General features: G+C 43.2%; 1 protein-coding gene across 1 annotated transcript in view; it reads left to right on the forward strand.

Annotated features, from left to right (window-relative positions):
• The window catches only part of BCAR3 (BCAR3 adaptor protein, NSP family member), a 74,615-nt gene extending 58,952 nt beyond the window's left edge, over positions 1–15,663 (forward strand). Inside the window, exons 5-13 of the mRNA XM_086462742.1 lie at positions 5,080–5,208; positions 5,964–6,406; positions 7,006–7,106; positions 8,854–9,494; positions 12,203–12,318; positions 13,145–13,316; positions 13,500–13,623; positions 14,438–14,650; positions 15,476–15,663. Of these exons, the coding sequence (XP_086318868.1) occupies positions 5,080–5,208; positions 5,964–6,406; positions 7,006–7,106; positions 8,854–9,494; positions 12,203–12,318; positions 13,145–13,316; positions 13,500–13,623; positions 14,438–14,650; positions 15,476–15,663 (2,127 nt within the window). The remainder of the gene's footprint in view (positions 1–5,079; positions 5,209–5,963; positions 6,407–7,005; positions 7,107–8,853; positions 9,495–12,202; positions 12,319–13,144; positions 13,317–13,499; positions 13,624–14,437; positions 14,651–15,475) is intronic.
• Positions 15,664–20,089: the final 4,426 nt, after the last annotated feature.

Below are 20,089 nucleotides of genomic sequence, written 5' to 3' on the forward strand. Positions count from 1 at the left end.
GTCAGATCACACTTCAGTTTTCACAGAGCTGTTCTCATTTATCCCTAATAATTATCTCTTTTTCTTTTTTTTTCTTGAAACCTTCAAGGCAACAGGCAATCGGGTGGTTCCAAGGCTGCCTGTTGTGCTGATTTAAATGTCAGCTGGCAGAGCTGTGCAAAGCACCGGGAAATAATTGAGATTGGATGGAAATGTGTAGTGATGTACCTGTAACAGTCCTTGGCTGTGCTTTAAGTAAAGAATACTTTGCCAGAAGGATACAAAGATCGGTGATAAGAAATTCCACATTATCAGAACTGAAGGAGATGATCCAGCATGACAGATTTTGGACCACTTCCAAACTGTGTCTAAAAAGTAAAAGTCTCTCCCTCATAATTTGAGTTGTTTCAAAAAACCAAGCAAAAACCCCAACCTTAGAGAGGAATTAGTAACAATTGAGGTAAGCCATGAAAGCTAGCCCACGTAAGATACAACTTTGGGTATATATATGTAGAAACCAGTACGATTCTCCTCTCGGCTATTTTCATATTCCATTGGTACATGTACTTCACTGGAGTTGTTGCAGATAGGAACTGGAGAAAGAATCCAGTACCAGTAGGTGACAGAAGAAACTGTGGGACTTCTATTTTGTTTACCACCAAATTCATACAGTAGATTATTCACCACAATTAAAAACTATTCTAGTTTAATGTGATAAATTCAACTAGGATAGTTGACACGGGCTCTATATAGTGAGTTTCCTTTGGAGAATGCCACTTAAATGAAAGTAACGCCTTGGATAAACAAACAACAGGTTATTGTGAGAAATTCCTATTAAAATGTGTTCACAAGCTTTGTGGTAGGTCAAGTCCTTTTTAAATTTACCCTACATAAGATCATATTTTGATGTTTTATTTCCTTAAACTTTGATATTTTCCAGTTTTCAGTACAGTAGATTAATATTTGCCTGAAAAAATGTAAAATAATATGTAACATCAAAGGTAGCTTGTTACATCTGTAAGCGCAGTCTGCTTTTAGTTTAATGGCCCTGAAGTAGAAATCCTTTGTGAAATATAATAAAATTGCGTGGCATTCATTAAAAACACTAAAATAACTGCACTGACTGGAAATTTTGCCCCCCTTTCTAAAGTCTTGGCTCTCTAGGTTTTCCATTGAGTATGTAAGTAGGGTTGAGGGCTTTTGCTAGAGGTTGGTAATACTGTATTTCTAGATAGTTTAGTATTTTTCTTTTAAAGACCTGTTCACAAAAACTCAGCCTGGCAGGAATATCTTAAAATAGCACCAGGACTGGAAACAATGCGACTAAAATGTGAACAAACAGTTCTGGAAAGCACATACTTGGGGGGAGTTCTTTGTAGGTCAGGAAGAGCATCTGTATTTGAAAAGAGTTCTGCTGACTTGATTTGCTTTTATATTCCAGGGATCTCTGACAGAGTTGCTACTATTTGGAAATCTTAAAGAATTTAAACTGGAAGCTTCCCTGCGTCGCTTCAACCGTATTTTGTTGCGGGGTACACTGAGGTCTTTAATTTTTGCCCTAGATTTTTTTGAAATTTCTTTTTACCATCCATTTCAATATCTAGCTGTAAATGTAAATTCAGGTTTCTTTCTGGCATTGGGTAGGAGCCAACAAATTGTCTTGGACAAAGAAACAAAATGAGGGCATGCTACTGAATGCAAGTGTGTCACTATGAAGTTAGTGCAAATTTACAGCGTCCCATTACTGCCCATTAACTTTTGGGTGCTGTTGGGAAATGAGGCTGAAATATCTGCATCACCTTGTGTGGAATAGGTCACCTTTTCTTTTGAAAGAAAGCCCATTGACATAGCTAATTACGCTGTTCTAAGCTTACGCTCTTCCTCATTTACAGACTAACATGCTTGTGCAGGCTGTGCCTGGAGTGATTTTGGAGCCCTTGCTTGCAAGCTGTGAAGTTCAGTGTCTGCAGAGATTCTTGCCGGACCAGAGGCCTTGGGTATAGCGTTTAGCCTAGAAAGGCGTGGGCTGGTATGATTACAGACAGTTCATCAGTCACACTTCTCCTTTAATGGACGTAGGCTGCATGAGAAATCACTCTTGGCCAACAAAAAGCTGTCCAGGAAGACATGCTATTACTAAACTTGCTTACCTAGGCAGTTTCCCCCTTGTGTATTTTGGGATTTGTGCTAGCCACAGGAGTTCTTCCACTGAGTTCAGAGTTGCATAAGGGTTATTTAAGCATGTTTGCTTCACCTCGGGAGATGTCTGACCTCTGGCAATCAGAGTATGCTCAGTGTGGTAGACCATGGTGGAGAGGATTTTTAACAAACCAATAATCATGAATGTTAACAATTTTAGTTGGTTTGGATTCCCGAAATGTTTTTCTTGTTGTGTTGCTAGATGTAATTCAAGTGCAGTATGTGTCTCAGTACGTTCATTCAAGTAGTGAAAAATCCATTTATAACCACCAGGAGAAATTCTGGATTTCTCCGCTGTATTTGTAATTCATGTGTATCTGTAACTCGATCATTCTGTTTTATTGAGATGGTGTGTGTCAGTACAATGGATGAAATCAGTCCGTATGCAAAGACCTATAGCTCTTTTTGCTGGTTAAGAATCTCGCTCTCCTAAGCAAATTCAGTTACTGCATTTGTATGCTGTGGTCCATTCCATTTACAGTAGCTTTGCCTACCACTGAGATACAGTGAGGTGCTTTTGGAATGATGGCAACAATTTCTGCAGTAGCTTTGGGGTTTTTAAGATCTCTATCCAGTCAAAAGCATCTTTCAAAAACTTAAATATAATTCACGTTAAAGTAGATCAGAAGATCAGCAACGTATGCAGCTATGAAGGTAAGAGACTTGTATACCGTGTTTTTGAGATTGGACGGGGTACTTTAAAAGTTCTCCAGCCACTTCCTTGTGCGGTCAGGGGAAAGGTGCTCTTGAAAAGCCCACTCGGTTTGTGTGCTCTTCACTCTACCTTCAGCTGCTGTAAATGCTATAATACTTGCTGTCGTTCTGTAAGATGCGGCAGTGAAATGGCTAACTGTTAATTCTGGAATCGGTGCCAGTCAGCTTTAAACGGTACCCAGCCATTTGAGTCGGGAAATAAAGGTGGCAGGCATGTGCCACTAGTCCTTCAGCTTTGTTAGTCTGATAGGTCACAGAGGTTTGGAGTGGAGCGGGGGTTTTTGGCCTTCCTTGACTCTGTTTTGATGCTTCGGTATGCTTCTGGACTTGAGTCTTCACCAAACCTCTTCTATGGCTCTTTCTACACCCGGTAACTTAATCTCTTCACGTTGCACATGGTTTTATGAAAGAGCCCTTGCAGTGAAGATCCTTTTTTGTGGCTTGGTTTCTTCCTGCACAGACTTTTCTTCTTGTAAAGCTTGGGAAGAGTTGGTGAAAGAACTTGACTGTACAAAAGCACAAAGGATTTACTCCTTGTTGAAAACAATTGTCCATTTTGAACCACATTTGTGTGGATAAATACCACCCTGTTATGATTCAGCCAAACTGAGGTGAAAAGTGATTCTTTACCAGGTTGTTTCTTGTCTTTTGCCTTTCTGTATAAGCTACTATGCGCATTTGTGTTTGTCTAAGAGAAGCCTTAGTTTTCTGTGAGAAAAGCAGAGACAAGAGGAGAATTTATTTCAGAATTTCTCTGGGCTCACAGCATGTTTAAATAGTCTTGGCAGCAGGATGCCTCTTCTGGCATCATTCCACCAGAAATCCGCTGTCTAGTAATCTGTTGTAATTCAGTCTGCTTGAAATTTCAGGGAGGGTTGTTGAAAGAAGTGCTAAATGTGTGCCACCTGCTCCCACGGTTAGGTGCTGGGAGTACTCAGTATGAAGCAGAAAATGCTACGGAGAGCAGCGTTCACAGAAAGAATGGGACTGGTGGGCGAGCGTTCCCAGTTCTTTTTTAAGTCATGCGTGTGTTGCATATTTACATCATCGTGTCAGCGAAGGGAACCTGTGCGCTTTGGCTCGTATCCAGAGCTAAAAAAATAATCCATAATGCACTGGGGCAAAATATTGCCTTTTAGTCCGCTCTCCAGCTGGAGGCCCCTCTCCCTCTTTCCCTCTCTGTTTTTGAAAAATGTACATTCTTTTCAGAGAGGGTGTGTTCCAATTCTTTAATCCATATAGAACACGTTCCCTGCAATGAGCCTGTTTCCCTTGGGTATCTTGGACTTTTGAAACTCTTCAGCAACAGTAAAGATGGGCTGGATTGCCAGCCCTTGGAGAATGTAAGTCCAAAGAACTTCCCTCCTCGGAGTGCTTGTGGAAGAGTGCATGACAGCTCTCTAGAGGAGATACTGCGCCTTACTGTGTTAGCAACACTGCATCCACACGGAGGACTAATGAGCCAGAGTGCTCCGGCATGGAAGCTGTACTCCCAGAAGAGATGAGGATGGAAATTTTCCAGAAAATCTTGTAGTAGTTCTATAGTGGTGGTGGAGATATCTCCAAGCAGATCTCATGCTTTTTGTGCTAAGGGGCAAGAAGAACTTTTCCCTCTTAGGAGGGGAATATCTTGGACATGCAGATTTAATGACCATTAGAAGCCCTTAAAAGGTTGAAAATTTACTGTGGCAAACTGGTTTTTAGTGCAACAGAAATACTGAACAACTATGTATGTCCAAGACAGGTTAGCCTGTCTTGATGTGTTTGGAATGTTGTTAATTGGATGGGTTCAAAGGGGGCTGGAGGGGGAAGAGTCTGGATTTAACATGGAAGTTTAAACAGGAGGAAGAATATTGGAGCAGGGCATTTAGGTCCAGCTCCATTTTTTGGGTATAGTTAAGCTTCTTATTGGCAAGAGGAAGTAAGAGAAGTGACTTTGTAGGTATGTCATTACTAGCTTGGTGTACAGACGGAACACTTTGTTCCGTCCAGTGTATAACAATCACGTTATCTCACTGAGCGCTGGATTTTGCCAATGCAGCCCAGCGAGCGCAGCCAAGCCAGCCTGCTAAAAGCAGCACCTGCATTCCAGTGGCTAGAGCAGATCATGTGATGGGAGTTTATAACCCAGGTAAAATGTTAATCACTAAACTTGGCACAGTTGAGGCTTTTAATCTTTTATTGCAGTTTTCTAGGGAGCGGCAAGTTATGGACAACAGCCCAGAAAAACTGAAGAAGGAGTTAGAGGAAGAACTGCAGCTAAGTAGTGAGGACTTGCGTAGCCATGCCTGGTACCATGGACGTATTCCTCGGCAGGTACGTGGTCTTTGCATTGCCAAATGTGCTTCCAGCTTTTATGGACAAGCCCAATTGCACTGAAGTACTATACACCTCTCTGATGTCTGCATTGATTTGGTAGAGACGTAATGCTTATTTGTGTGAAAGCTATGGTGTTTATCACAGCTTGGCATAAAATGAAGCTGGGGAAGGATTCAGGGCAGACATTGGTGGAAAATACAGATATTTCAGGATTTGTGTGCACTGAATAAAGGCAGAAATGGAATTTAAGCTTTATCTGAGAATGCTGTCCCCACTTACTGTTCAGACACTGACTTCCGTTTGGTTCAGTGTTCTTAACCGAAGTTAAAATGTTCATGCTTGGTTTTTTTTTCCTTGCACTTGGAATTTGTGGGAGGGAAGAAACCCCACAACAAAATTATGCAATAGCTTAATTTTCACCCTTAACAAGCGTAAGTAAAATTACGTTAGAGCTGTCGCGGGGTCGGAGCTCAGGTCCCGGAGCTCCGGAGCTCCCCTGCGGGCTTCCCCCCGCGCCGCCCCGCTCCCTTCTCCCAGCGGGGGAGCGGGCACAGCAGCCCCCCGCACCGCGCCCAAAGTTCCCTGCCAGCTGCGGAGCTGATCGCATGAAAGCACTAGCTCGGAGCAGGAAAACAGGGTTTCTCCGACTCTTCTAGTGCTACGTGGTATATTTTGTTGTGATGTGGTGTTCGATTACTTGTTTTCTGATTCTGAAAGTATTTTTTTTTTGGTATAATTCTTTTTCCTCAAAGGTGGCAGAAAGCCTAGTTCAGAGAGATGGAGACTTTCTCATTAGGGATTCTCTCTCCAGTCCTGGGAACTTTGTTCTTACCTGTCAGTGGAAAAATACCTCTCAGCATTTTAAAATCAACAGAACAGTTCTAAGACTCAATGAAGCCTACTGCCGTGTTCAGTATCAGTTTGAACTCGAAAGTTTCGACAGTATCCCCGGCTTGGTTAGATACTATGTTGGGAATCGCACACCAATATCAAAGCAGAGTGGAGCAATTATTTTTCAGCCCGTCAACAGGACTGTGCCTCTCAGGTGTCTAGAAGAAAAGTACGGTGTAACTCCAGTCCGGCAAAAAGAGCCAAGTATCCCTGAAGGAAAAGCAGAAACTGCCAAAAGGCTGAGTCTTGGTATATCCAGCATGCAGTCCCCGGAGCATAGCATACCCAGAGGAAATCTTTTGAGGTACTTTAATTTTGCTGTCCTTCTGGAGAGAAATGAGGTAACTCTATCAGCTCCTGCTGTAGGTGACGTGAATTTTCACTCTGATTTTTAGATGGAAGACTAGGCGTGAGGGTTTGCTGATTTTTAGCAAACCTAAAAAAAATCCTTTGCTAAAAATCAGCAAATCCACAGAGCGAGAGCAAATGGAGGCTCTGGAAGCACAACAGTGGTGCAACTTGTTCTTCAGTGCCTTGGCAAATCTTGGGTGGGCTAAGACAGAGGATTAAAGTAAAATCTTGCTGCTGCTCCAGAGAAGTCTTCTGTTCCATATTTGACTTCTGCAGTAAAAAATACCAAGTGTGGGATAATGGATCCTAATTTCAGTGTCCAAATCAAATGTCTCAGCATTCAAAGAAACACCCTCACGAATGCTGCGGGTTCACACCTATTATAGCCCGTTTCATGGCTACCACAACAGCATCAAGTACCTTTTATTCTTACAAGCTGCCCAAGTGGAAAGCTAATGATCACAGGTTATGATACATTCTGGCAATGAGGTATGTATGTTAAGAGTGTTGGACGTATTGACATGTTTTTGTTTGCATTTTTGTTTACCCTAGAAACAAAGACAAAAGTGGTAGCCAGCCAGCTAGTTTGGATCATGTTCTGGAGAAGAGATTCCCGTTAAAGGCTCACCAGTCAGAGAGCTATCTGCTGATAGGTATGTTTTGTAATTCAGTGTTTCACATTTAGAATCTGTCTGTGCCCAGGTGGCCTGTTACAGTTCAGACTGTTGAGTGTTCTGAGTACAGTTGTATTTGATGGCCAGTGTACGCTGTGTTAGCATACTGCCTGCTCTTTAGGTCATTGGGACAGTTACAATGCACCAGCACCCAACTCAACAGTTGGCATTAATATCCTTTCTGACAGTATTACCGTTCCTCAGTTGTACTTTACAAGAACTGACTTATTTCACTGATGTCATTCTGACAGAAGTCTGTTAAGCAGAAGCGGTGTTTCATGGAAATCCTGGTATCTGCTTTTTCTTAGGGTAAAGCGTGTAGATGTGGTAGCGTTCCTCATCAGGAGAAAAGCACTACCGTGGCTTTTTTACTCAGTTCTGTCTTCCTCTCCCTCTCAATTTCTCTCTCCCCTCCCCATCCCTTTTGCTTTTCATTCCTTTTGCTGCTGTCTGGTTCCACAGCCACTGTCATTGTCTTCCTCCAGTGGTAAAAGGTGTGCCAACACTTAATTGTTGCTCGTGGCTTTTTCTTTCTCAGATTCTTCAGAGGTTTAAGGAGTTGTTTCCATACTAACATCCTGTGTAAAGAAGCTTGCAACGATGGACCTGTTCCCATGTGGACAAATTCTAGTGTTTGACTTCCAAGGCTGCCGGTCATTTTGACAACGGTAGCCGTTAGAATTTGTAGTGCCTGTTGTGGAAAGATTTCTTGAGACAAAGATAACATTACGTATTTGTGTCGTGCGACTGCGTTTTGATAGAAAGGGTGTGCTCCTCTGTTTAACAGTGGGATGGGCAGACATTCATAAAACAAGTTTCTGTCCATCTGTAGTTGAATTGATGGTGTTACTCCAATCCATGGCTGCAAAACCGTTTCTTTTGGTACTACAACAGTTAACCTGAAGAGCACCGCTGTGTGTTTTGTCCTGGGGTCCTCCGAGCAGCTCCTGGTATCGTACCGCTTATGAGCGGTGGCAGGCTGTGATTCGCAGATTTTGCGAGCCAGCTGGAAACAAGCAGTAAAGCCCACGTGCTGCAACCAGCCACTTCGCTGTAGATACCAGCAAACGCACTGAGAACTGCAGATTGGGAATGTCTGGTACAGGGTTCGGTCCTGTATTGGATGCGGAGGTTTGCATGTGCAGCGAGTACAGGATGAGGCATAAATACACAGAAGTATCTGGATGCGTTTCTCCAGCTCTTCAGATCAGCTACAGTTTAGCAGAAAGATTAGCATCCCTGAAATTCATTCCTTCCATACCTTACTGCAGGTTCAGGCTTGACTTTGGGGAGCTTTTCTTTCATCTCAAACTTGTCATTCTCAGAAATGACTCATCTTTTATGTGGTGTGGCTGGAAGTTTGTGTTTTTATAGCCTAGATCAAGTTACAAAGAAACCTCCTATTTCAAGCCATGGAGACTATCCAGCTCTGACAGTATAGCCTATGTATGCAGCAGGGGCTGGAATTATTGTCAGCACTACCACAGAATAATATTATGGTGCAGCTGTTCTGTGTGTTTGGGATTTTGGGAGGATCAGCAAAGGAACGGAATTTGCTGGCTAGCTCATTCCTCAAAATATAATTTCATATACATTTTCATCAGTGAATAATTGACATGATCTGACAATATTTTCCTCAGGAAATAGCGTTAAGAGATGAACCCGGGGACAGGCATCAGGAATTGTGTATGTTTTAAGCCTTCTGAAATACCATTTTCCCCCGCAGGTTCAAGACATCCATCTCGATTACCTGAAGCAGATGCAGACTCTTGCCCAAACTCTCCGGCATTTAGAACAGGCAGTGAACCTTCTCTAAGCCCCACAGTTGTTCAGAAAGTCACCCCTGAGTCACAAGTAGGGGAAGCTCTTAGAGGATCAGACAGTCAGCTCTGTCCGAAGCCTCCACCTAAACCCAGCAAAGCACCCCTGATGAAGCCTCCGGATTCTCCGTTGGCTTCCCACAGTTCGGAAGGCCACTATTGTGAACTGAGCCCTGCCAGGGATCCTGCAGTGACAAAACAACGTTTATGTCAGAAAGCCAGCTATGTGGAACATCTGACGCGAAAGGAGAGGGGAACGCACTCATTCAGGAACTCTGAAACAAACTATTTGATCCTGGAAGATGACCTGACAGCGAACTCTGCAGATCCTTTAGAAGCTTCAGCTGAGATGGCTGAAGACGACAGCATCTTTTCTGCACCTGTTTTTGAGACGGTGTCTAGTTTCAAACCCAATGATTTTGACTCCAAACTACTTCCTCCTGAAAACAAGCCATTGGAAACATCAATGTTAAGAAGAGTTAAGGAGCTTTTCACCAACAACAATCCAAAAATTATTGCACAGCATATTCTTAGAATGGACTGCAAGGTAAAACCAAAATAAATTCAATTTTCTTGCGTTTTATTTTATATTCTTTTTAAAGAACTGATTTGAAAAGATCAGTGGGTAGATTTGCAGCTAATGTAATTAACGTACTGACTTGCTGGCAGGAATTTTTAGGGTGGGGTATTTTTTTTTTTCCATTTGAAGAACAAGGTTGTTAACACACCCTTTGGACTAAAGGTGTCCCACCATCCTTGCCTTTAGACTCAAATTCTCAGGGTCCACACATCTTTTTAATCTCCTATCAGCTGGTGTGTATCTGTGATTCAGCCTTTCCTGTGCACTGGCAGAAGAGCTATCTGTGCTGTAAACCATTGTGGGAGGAACTGCTCGTGACAGGAAAAAGCTCATTAGCTCGCCAGGGCAAACAGTGGACAGACATTACCTGGTTGCCATCCCGCTGGCCGTAATATAAGACGTCAATGGAACTAAATATATTTATATTTCTAAAATTAGCTGCTCTTCTGACCTTTGTCTGAGTCACTGTCTTACAGCTGGGTAGGTGGTGTGGGGATTTAGCTCTCAGGACTTCTGCATCTCTCTCCTATGAGAGAACTGTATTGCTAGTAGAACTGTTTAGAAAGATGTAAAGACACAAAGAACTATTTTTCACAACGTAGACTTTGTTCAGCTGACAGGGCTGGGAGATCAGCTGTTGGGTCAGAAGTAGGGAAAGACAGAAGTCATCTACTTAGGAGATGATTTTGTGTACTAAAAGAAATGCAACTGCAGTTGAATCTGCACCACGTTGCTGGGACGACTGAGCGCTCTACCTGCCAGAGAGCGGCTGCAGGAACCGACTGTCATGGGCTTGGTTGGTTGGTTGGGTTTTATTAGGAGCAGCTTGAGAAGCAACACACGTGGCTCCTTACTGGGCAGCTCCCCTGCAGACAAGAAAGGAAGTGGGAAGGGTGGTGCTCCGGAAGAAAGGTGTCTGTAGCGCTCGGCTAGTGCTGCTGCACGGATCCACACCAGGGCTGGGAAGGGGGCAGTTACTGGAGCAGCAGTGGGATGAGTGTGTGTGAGTGCCTGCCAGCTGCTGGGCTCCTGCCAACGGCAAACAGCTTCTCTCCCCAGTCGCAGTGTTGGCTGCTGCTAAGTGAGACTTCATGCAGACTCGGGGACTCAGAAAAACTCCGCTCCACAACTGCTTGGACTTCTCAGAAGGGACAGATGGCGGCTTCTTTACTATGGTTCCAAGAGTAGTGACAGCATTCTCTAACATTTTAGTTCCAAAATTCACCTTTTCCTGCTTCAACCTACTATCAATAACCAGAATGTCTTTTAATACATTGGTAAAGAGTATGTTGCTTGAAGGCACAGGATAAGCATGCCTTAGAGAGGTAGTAAGGAGTTTAATATATATGTATTATAGTCAATTAGCTCAGTATTAGTCTCCTTATTTTAAATTCTATAAACTTTCGAGTGGGGCCAAGGAAACTGGCCTACTGGAAGTGTGGGAGCCAGCAGAATTAAGAGTGACCGGAGTGTTTTACAGAAACAGATTTTTGGGGGCTTGGAGCAGGAACAGTAACTAGCCGGGACACCTAGAGAACTCTGTTGCAGTGCTGGGAGCCACTGCCTGTCATTCAGTGGTAACTTGTTGCGTACTACTGCACTGATAAGAACTGCGTGATACAAGGAGATTGGCATGCGAACTGGGCCAGAATAAATGCTTTGTACCCAGACTGGTGATAAGGTGGAAGTTGGCAGGTCTTCTCCTGTGGCATCAGTAGCTCAGTTTGCCTTTAAATAATGACCTTTCTAATGAGGAAAGAAGCGATGGAGTGATTGCCTGCCACTTGCACCCCTGAGAGGGCTATTTGTGACGGAGGAGCAGCAGTCAGTCTGTCCCCAGGGGCTTTGTATCTCTCCTGCGTCTCTCGCAGCGAACAGATTTCTCTACAGTGCTCCGTTTCGTACCAGTGAGGCTTGTGGTGGGGCCCAGGTTGCTTTCATCTTGTCGTAACCAAGAAAGCCTGTGATGGGCGTATCAGAAAACATCAGGCAGGTTGGTTTGTAAACGTGTCAACATACAGGCCTTAAACCAGCAGATAATCTCACATTATCGTATTAGTGTGGTTTTGCTTATAATTAGCATATATAATTGTTATTGATATAACCAGCAGCTAATACCGTGTCTTTAAAAAGCAAAGCCAAATCAGTGAGGTGTCACCTTCCACGTACTAACCTCATTAGGCACTCAATGTTTAGTGTCCTCCTTAAAGTCCTTTTGCTGATTAATCCTCGTGAGGACCCCGTGGTGCGATCCAAACACGTTCTGAGCAGTCGTTGTCTTAGACATGACGAAGACAAAGCAAACGTGTGCATCTCGAAGGCTGAAGAGCGGTGCCACCCTGGCAAGGATCAGGCCGAGAGCACTGCATTTCCTGGAGCTTGCCTGTGAATCTCCTTCTGGAAGTGGAGGATGGAAGTTTGATAGAGCATTTTGGTCACACCTGTTACGTGTTTTCTGATGGCTGAATCATGAAAAAAAAATATTCTATTGGTCTTTTTGTGTAAGGCACTGAATGTGCGTAAGTTAATTAATTTTTTCTCAGCTCACTGTATTCTAATGTTGCACGCAGTGCCCTTAGCTCTATATGCCCTGCACTAACCCGGAGGAATTCTACACGGCTAGGGTGGTTTTCAGTTAGTTTCAAAACTCACGCACAAATCTTTGCACTTCACAGGTGGCGAGGATACTAGAAGTTTCTGAAGAGATGAGGAGGAGTATGGGAGTGAACTCTGGTCTTGAACTGATTACCTTGCCTTACGGACATCAACTGCGCCTTGACCTGATTGAAAGGTAAAGGTTCCTGTTACTCATTTCCAGGGCAGATGGCCAGAAGATCAGAGCATTGCCACATTGTACTCTGCATTTCCTCAAAGAGTGCTCTCCTGCACGTTTTCTGAATTCTTGTGCGCAGAAGGTAATTTCGCGAGATGGCCTAGAACTTCTTTTTGCGTTGGAAAAGGTCCTTAAGGTCACGAGGCAACTCCACGCACGTAATACAGGGGAAGGGGAATGGTATTGAAGGCAGGGTCCTCAGAGCTGCTGAACACCCTCAGCTCTCTGAGAGCTCAGGTAGAGTGAAGTTGAGGGGACCTAGAATCTAGCTGGGCATGTGATTGTGGAAGAGACTGAAGGCGGTAGCCTTCTGCAACGGGGGAGGAGGCTAGAGGACCTAGTAAAGTAAAAAATGATCAGCAAAGCTTTCTATAACACCTCTGCACAAGTTAAGGGGGAACAATCAGGGTGTTCTATCCCTGATCTACCTTTTCTGCTTCTCTGCTTCAGGTTTCAGGAGTTCGGTTGAAATTGAGGGGGAAGGTCCCAAGATTTGAGTGTGGAGGACAAAGGCAATTGGGGCAGTTTTCCTCAAAGTGTTTGTTCATTCATTCATTGCTTGAGCAGAACTTTGTATAGTAGCAATATCTTAGGAAAATTTATTAAATGTATTAAAACACAAATTCAAAGCCAATGTATATGTATTCCATGTAATGGCATTACTGCGCTGGCTACAAAGATGCTGGTAGCAGTAAGTTTGCTGGGCACACCAAGGTACTGAAATACACCTCTGAACTGAGCTTTAATAATTTGTAACCAGTGGTATAAATGGTTCCACTTACAGGCACAATACCATGGCAATAGGAATAGCTGTGGATATCTTGGGTTGCACAGGAAGTCTCGAAGATAGGGCAGCAACGTTAAACAGGATCATCCAGGTCGCCGTGGAGCTGAAGGACTCGCTGGGGGATCTGTATGCATTTTCTGCCATTATGAAAGCGCTGGAAATGCCACAGGTAAAATTCTGTTTCTCTTTATGTTCTAAAACATGGAGTTGTTTGGCGGTTTATTTATTTTATTTTGCGTTTTCTTCCAAGACTAGAGAGATCATCAGAGCAGAACCTTGGTCGCTAGCAGTGTACTTTTCCTGTGAATTGCTGCGGAGTCCATAATGGGTGTTCTCTGTTTTGTACGAACAGGTCACGAGGTTAGAACAAACCTGGACCTCTTTAAGACATCATTATACCCAGACTGCGATTACGTATGAAAAACAGCTGAAGCCGTTCAGCAAAGCTTTGCATGAAGGACAAGACGAGTGGAACAGTGAGTATGAGTGACGCCGGTTTCTGTTTGGTCTTCTGCCTCTCCCACTGCTGCCTGCCTGTGTCGGGAGCCGAGGCAGCTGCTGTTCCGAAGGCTGTGCGTCCCGTCAGAGTGACTACGGGAACTGGCCAAGTCTGCCAGCCAAGTGTCGTGTGTGCACGTGCCCATGCCCATGCAGAACGTAACGTTCTGCCCAAACCCATACGCCCTCTTTGTGGAGCAGAAACCGAAACACTCTGCATCATCCTGCCTCAAAGACGGGCAAAAACTTCTTCTTCCTCAGAGGGAAGTTACTTCTGGCAGATTTTGCTTTTTATTTGCTTTGCCTATTACATCAGAGGATGAACCCTCAAATGCAAATAATGGGTAGTCAAGTTGTCCTCTGATCGTGTCAGGTGTCGTGCGTGTCAGATCCTTTGCAGCTGTAGTCTCCAAAGGGGTGCAAGGCAGAGATAACACTTCTCCAAGAGAAGGGGTAGGGAAGGAAAACCTCTTAGCCTCACAGAATTTAGTGGAATGACCCAGATTCTCAATGTGTTTACAATCCCTGTGCCACTGTCCAATAATTCAGCAGAGCCTTCTGCTGTAGCAGATACAGTTTTCCACAGTAATTTGTCTTGGCCTCTCCCCCAGCCACTTCACTGGAAACTGGTAGGACAGGTGTACCCTGAGGGAAGGTGTTCATTTGAAAGCTGGAAGACACGTAGTAGTTTCCAACTTTGGAAAGACTACTGCAGTTGCAGTACCTTCTTCAACTGGCAGGTTTTACAGTGTCTGGTGATACGATTCGTTTGTTTGTTTCTGTCTACCCCAGAGACGGTCAGTGCTCCACAGAACGACGTGACAGTGCCCCTGCTGATGCCTCTCATCACCCTGATGGAGCGACAGGCCGTCGTTTTTGAAGGCGTGGACCTGTGGGAAAGCACTGACCAAAGCTGCGAAATAATGCTGAAGCACTTGGCCGCAGCTCGCCAGATGGCACAGGACGCGGCGCTGTACAGCTCGGCGGCGGAGCGGCTGCTGGCAGGTAGGGAGCGCTGGTAGGAGAAACTGCTGCACGTCAACAGAACGCGCAGGTCGTGTCTGAAGAATAAGGTCTCTGCCCAAGGGCCACTAAAAGTCAGTGCAAGGAATTCTTCCCCTCTTTCATGGGAGCTGAGGTGGTAGCAAATGTCCCGCGAGAACCTCCGTCGGAGGACGGCCTCCATGTTGTTTAAAAGCAGGCAGTAAGTTACTCCTCATCGTTCTAGTTCTGCAGTCAGCAACACAGCGTACATTTTTGGTAAACGTAAAAGTTCTCATGACTTAATATGCTGACCCTCCTAGCAGCCGAATAGATGTACAGTGAGGACCGAGGAGAACTTCCTCTCTTCTCTACAGTTTAAAATTCCTACTCTGATTTTTGCAAATAAACCACCCCCCGTCATCCTAAGAGTCTTTATGGCAGCACAAGAAGCAAAACACTGAGATCTTGACCCCTTGCAGCCCGCAAGCAGCAACATGTTAATAATGTGACTTTGTATTTTAAACTTGGGGTGAAAAAGTTAAGGGAGGGGAGAGAAATGGAAGTACTTCTGCAGGCAGCATGTAGACACCAGGAACTGTATCTAAGGTCAGGCTACAAGGACAGGTCTTGACCATCAGAACTGAGCCCGTGTCCCTAGAGCCACTGCGTGCTACTGGAGTGTCACAGCTGGAAAGGATTTTTACTGTTTGACTGGCTTGTTGGAATCATTGTGCAAAAGGAACCCAGCAGGCTAAAGCTGAGCTTCTTTGGAGGGAATACGCTTTAAAAGTCTTTTTTTTCTGCGTAAAAACCTTGCCTGACATTGTGGGATTCTTTTCACTTTAGGTTTCCAGCCAGATGAAGAGATGAGCGAGATCTTCAAGACAGAATTTCAAATGAGATTGCTCTGGGGCAGCAAAGGAGCCCAAGTTAATCAAAGTGAAAGATACGAGAAATTCAGCCAGATTTTAACTGCACTTTCACGAAAACTGGAACCTCCTCCAGTGAAGCAGGTGGAACTATTAAGTATATAAGACTCTGTCACCACTCTTTAAATGATATACTTGAAATAGCCCTAGCTTTCGGATGGCAGTTTGGTACTGCACAAACTTCCTGCGTTTCACACGATGTTTAGAACTTTTAACTGCACAATGCACACTTCTGTTAAAACTACTGATGATTACGAAGCAAAGAATTATTTATTTACTGTGTCACCAAGTCATTTAATAATCCCTTTGAACAGTTAGGTTGTCCCTGTAAGAGAGTCTTACAGCTTTTTGCATTTCCTGAGTTGCAATGTTTTGGTAATGCCCAGGAGCAAGGGCATTGGCATCGTAATATTAAAATGAAGCAAACAGTGTAAATAAAATGATAGATTAAGTATGTGACACTGCAGAAAATTTGTTGTATAATATTCCTTTAATGAACAGAAACGACTGTACATAGAATTGTGTATTAAAGTGTATCTTTACACAAAATTATTTGCAGATGGCAGAAGTACTGCAGGTTGCAGAAATGATCCTTTATCTGTGACCGCAACAGAAGGCTCAAATCTCACCGCACCTAGGGAAGTAGGAAATGAGTTCTGGATGTGTTGGGACAACTTAGGCTTGCTTTTTTTTTTTTTTTTTTTTTTGAGACAGCATCTGTAGTACTTTTTGGCTTTTGATGGAGCCTGCACCACAGCTGTGCTGCCAGGAATGAATGATGAAATGGCAAGAACAAACACTCCAGATAATTAAAATGCTTTCAGATATGAGTAAGTGTGGGTGTATGTATATATTAAACTTGCTTCATTTACTGAGGTGAATCACTTTGGTAAGTAGTTTTTTGGGTTTTTTTTTTTCCTTTGGATGAAGACAAAGCATAAGCTGTTAGCACTTTTCATAGGAAATCAGCGTGCATGGTGTTTATATAAAGAGTGCTGGAGCAGCAAATTCCACTTTGTCACATACAGAACTGGTGTATAAGCATTATCCTCAGAAGTTGTGTAAATATTTAAGCAAGAACTACGGTTATTGCTGCATGTGCTCCTTGTCAGTAAGCCTCGTTCTGGAGTGAGATGTCACTTACAGCATTTGAAAGCACTCGAGTAGGTGAACCACAGAACCAGCACCAAAAGGGTGTTATCCATCCCCCCCACCTACAGTCGTAGCAAAGGTTCTGCCACCGTAACGGGAGTTTCCAGACTTCATGCTGAAAATCTCCCTGTCAATCTTAACAGAAGACAAATGGGAAGCTAATTACTTAGACCATGAAAAGATTTTTTTATTCCATGAAAATATTCTCAACAGAGAACACTATTTTTAAACAAAGCATTTAACATTTAGGAAATCAACATGTGCACAAAAAAGGATTAAAAATTACTGGAAAATGTAAGATTTTTTTTTAAGACAACTCACGTTCAGAATTTAGAATAAGTGATTTATAACTAGCTGTGCAAGTACAAATGTTTTTTTTTCCTATGTTTAATAACCCTCATACAAGTTGCACTATCCCTCACGAAAGCAACTTGCCTCCAAAGGAAGCAAATCCTGGTTTTAGAGAAACAAACAGTAGTGTGAAAAGAATGTTTAGTCCTGAACCAGGAAGTGTTATTACTGACCTGCAAGGCTGTTAGCCAGGCAAACCACAGACCCTTGAGCAGAAAATACACAGATCACATTTCCTCCTTTTCTCTAACTTCAAAATAAAAAAGCACTAGATTTAAAAACAGAACAGAAAACCAAAAACACAAACCAACAAAAAACCCCCCCACAAACCCCCAAAAAACCCCCAAACCCAAAAAACTACCTAAGTAGTTTCGTCAGTATTGAGTAATGTCACATAATTATATAAATAACCCTGTATACAAGCTCCAAAAATCTAAACTTTAGAGTTTAATGGCCCCCATGATACACTAGGTCAAGCTGTGTAATAGTGGCATACATAACAAAAGGAATAAACCTCTACACAAGTCACTCAAATTCGGTTTTACTGGTAGTACAGTTCCTAATAACACTGAAATTAAAAAGAATCCAGCACTGCTGCATCCAGCTATTGCTTCAGACCCCAGAAAAACAGGATGTTTTGATTATTTTTCATTTCCCCAAGCAGCAGGTGGCTGGGTTGACAAGCTTGCTTTGATACAAGGATCCCTCCCCCAACATCTCTAGTCTAATTCTTACCGCCCTAATAAACCAGATACGATGTAGTTATTAATAGAACCACGAAGGGGAGGCAAGACAACATAAGCAATAGGGGCACTGCAGACAACTATATTTACACGTATAAACATATCCAAATTTCAATTGTTTACAAGTAAAAGTGCACATAGATCATTACGAAGTATCACTCAAATTTCAACTGGTCCATACAATGAAGCATCGCCTGGAAATGGCCTAGCACTGCCGTAATTAAAACTGGAACTTCATAGTGGAAAACTAAAAGACAGTTCCCATAAAAATCTTTTAAAAAAATATTAAAGTCAAAGGAAGAGATACACGCTTCAATGTATAAAATTCATGACGCACCATGTATCCAGTAAAGCAGAGCTCTAGAAAACACCTACCGTGGCTACCTCAGCAGCTGCAGCACTGTGAAAGGAGCTGAGACACAAAGCCCTTTGGGGGATACTGTAAGGGTAGTGTTGGCAAACAACAGACTGAGGCACTCTTAGTTTAAGGCAGCGTTTGAATGGCAAGTGGTTGACTTCTGAGAACAGTCATTAGCTTGCAGTGGCGAATCCCTCCGGTGTTCCAGGTTTTCAGTGCTCACAACGGGTTACTGAAGTGCTGAAGAGCGACCACAGTTCTCGGAGTTTCTCTGGATTGCGTTGTAGGCTAGAGCTGAGATGTACTATTTCCCCAAATCAACACAAACACGTTATGGTCTCTTATCAGTTATGCCAAAAAACTGGAATGTAATGATGGTTGCAGTGGTATAGTTATAGCAGCATACATGGATACTGGGATGAAACTCTAGCGCTGAAGATATTTGAAGAAAATGATTTGTTACAAAATAAGACAAGCAATGACGACAGTGTGTTATGCAGACATGCCCGACTGTCCTAGGCATGCAGGAGGAGGTTAACGGCGAGCATGGAGGTGGCACAGGCAGACTGATAACTGACATATGGTTCTAAGTGACGGCCAATTAAAGTGAGTTGGAAAAGAGCTTAATTGAGATATAACCAACACGTAGCACAAGCTAAAATACAGCTTGTGCATCTGGGACAACCTAGGACAATGAAATAAAGCAACTTCAGGAGCAGTAGCCTTTTTACTCTGGTAATGGAACTCTATTTTCCTGCACAAATGGAAGAATTTGTAACACACCCTTACCTATGTATGGAGATGCTAAGATGTTAGTGACTAAATGTATGTCTGCATGCATTCATGCAACTAGCTTTTCCCCTTGGGCCTCCCAGTCTAGCACCCCACCCCCCCCCACCCCACCCCCCCCCAGCAGCTGCATGTAACCTCCTTCAAGATCTCGCCCATTTTCTCAGAAACCCGCTTCAGGAACCTGCAGTCCAAGAGGAAAAAGAAAAGAACAAAGTTACTGAAGGCCTTTAGAAGACAGAGAAGCGTGCTCAGTTCTAACAGGCCAGTCTCAGTGGCTACACATTAGCCTTGTACTTAATGCCACAAACTCTCGTTAGCTCTACGAGCCCCAGCTTTTAGATTAGCGAGTTTTTTGAACTAGTAATCAAGTAGTTCAATGAGTTTCCAGTTCTCAGTGATTAAACGAGGGGAATTACTGTATGTTTAAGACGTTGGTTTCAAACTAAACGATGCAATGCAAAGACTGAGCTTACGGGCACAGATTAAGAATATAAAATCATTCCCTTTTCCAGGAGCAGAGAGGTTTCAGTAAGACATCAAGCATTACATGCGGGCTCTTTTTTGTGTGTGTTCAGGGTATCCAGAGTTAAAACAATGACGTTGTGTCCAATACACAACATTCTACATTACAAGTACTGAAAAGGAAGGAGAGGCAGGTCAGTGGACTTTCTGTCCTTCTTAACCATAGTGTTTTTTCCTGAGTATTTTGTTGGGCTTTCAGAATCAGAAAACATTTTCCTGTTTAAGAAGTGAAAGCTGCCAAGTGTTCGCTAAGGAAGGAAATTAATAATTTTCAGTAACTGAGTTCAGTTAGTTATTACAGGAAAAACCCCTCTGTTTTAAGCATATAGTTTAAGCCACAGAAGTGGGAACAGTAAATCTTAAGAGATCTTTAAAAGTGAGTCATTTTTCAGTTCTCTATAAAGCCAGAGTATTCTCCAGGACAAGCAGGAATCCTGGTCTTTTTCAGTTTAACAGCTGAATTGGATTAAGTGCTTTGCAAAGCAGGAACGCAGATCAGTTAAAGCAGAAGACATTGGTCAAAATTACAGACCAGTGTAAGATGCGTGGTCATCTCTGAAAAAAACTAGAGCACACTCACATGGCAAACAACAGACCATCGCTGGCTTCTAAT

This window comes from Leptosomus discolor, chromosome 3, assembly GCF_034619465.1.
Source record: "Leptosomus discolor isolate bLepDis1 chromosome 3, bLepDis1.hap2, whole genome shotgun sequence".
In the NCBI taxonomy this organism is placed as follows: domain Eukaryota; kingdom Metazoa; phylum Chordata; class Aves; order Leptosomiformes; family Leptosomidae; genus Leptosomus; species Leptosomus discolor.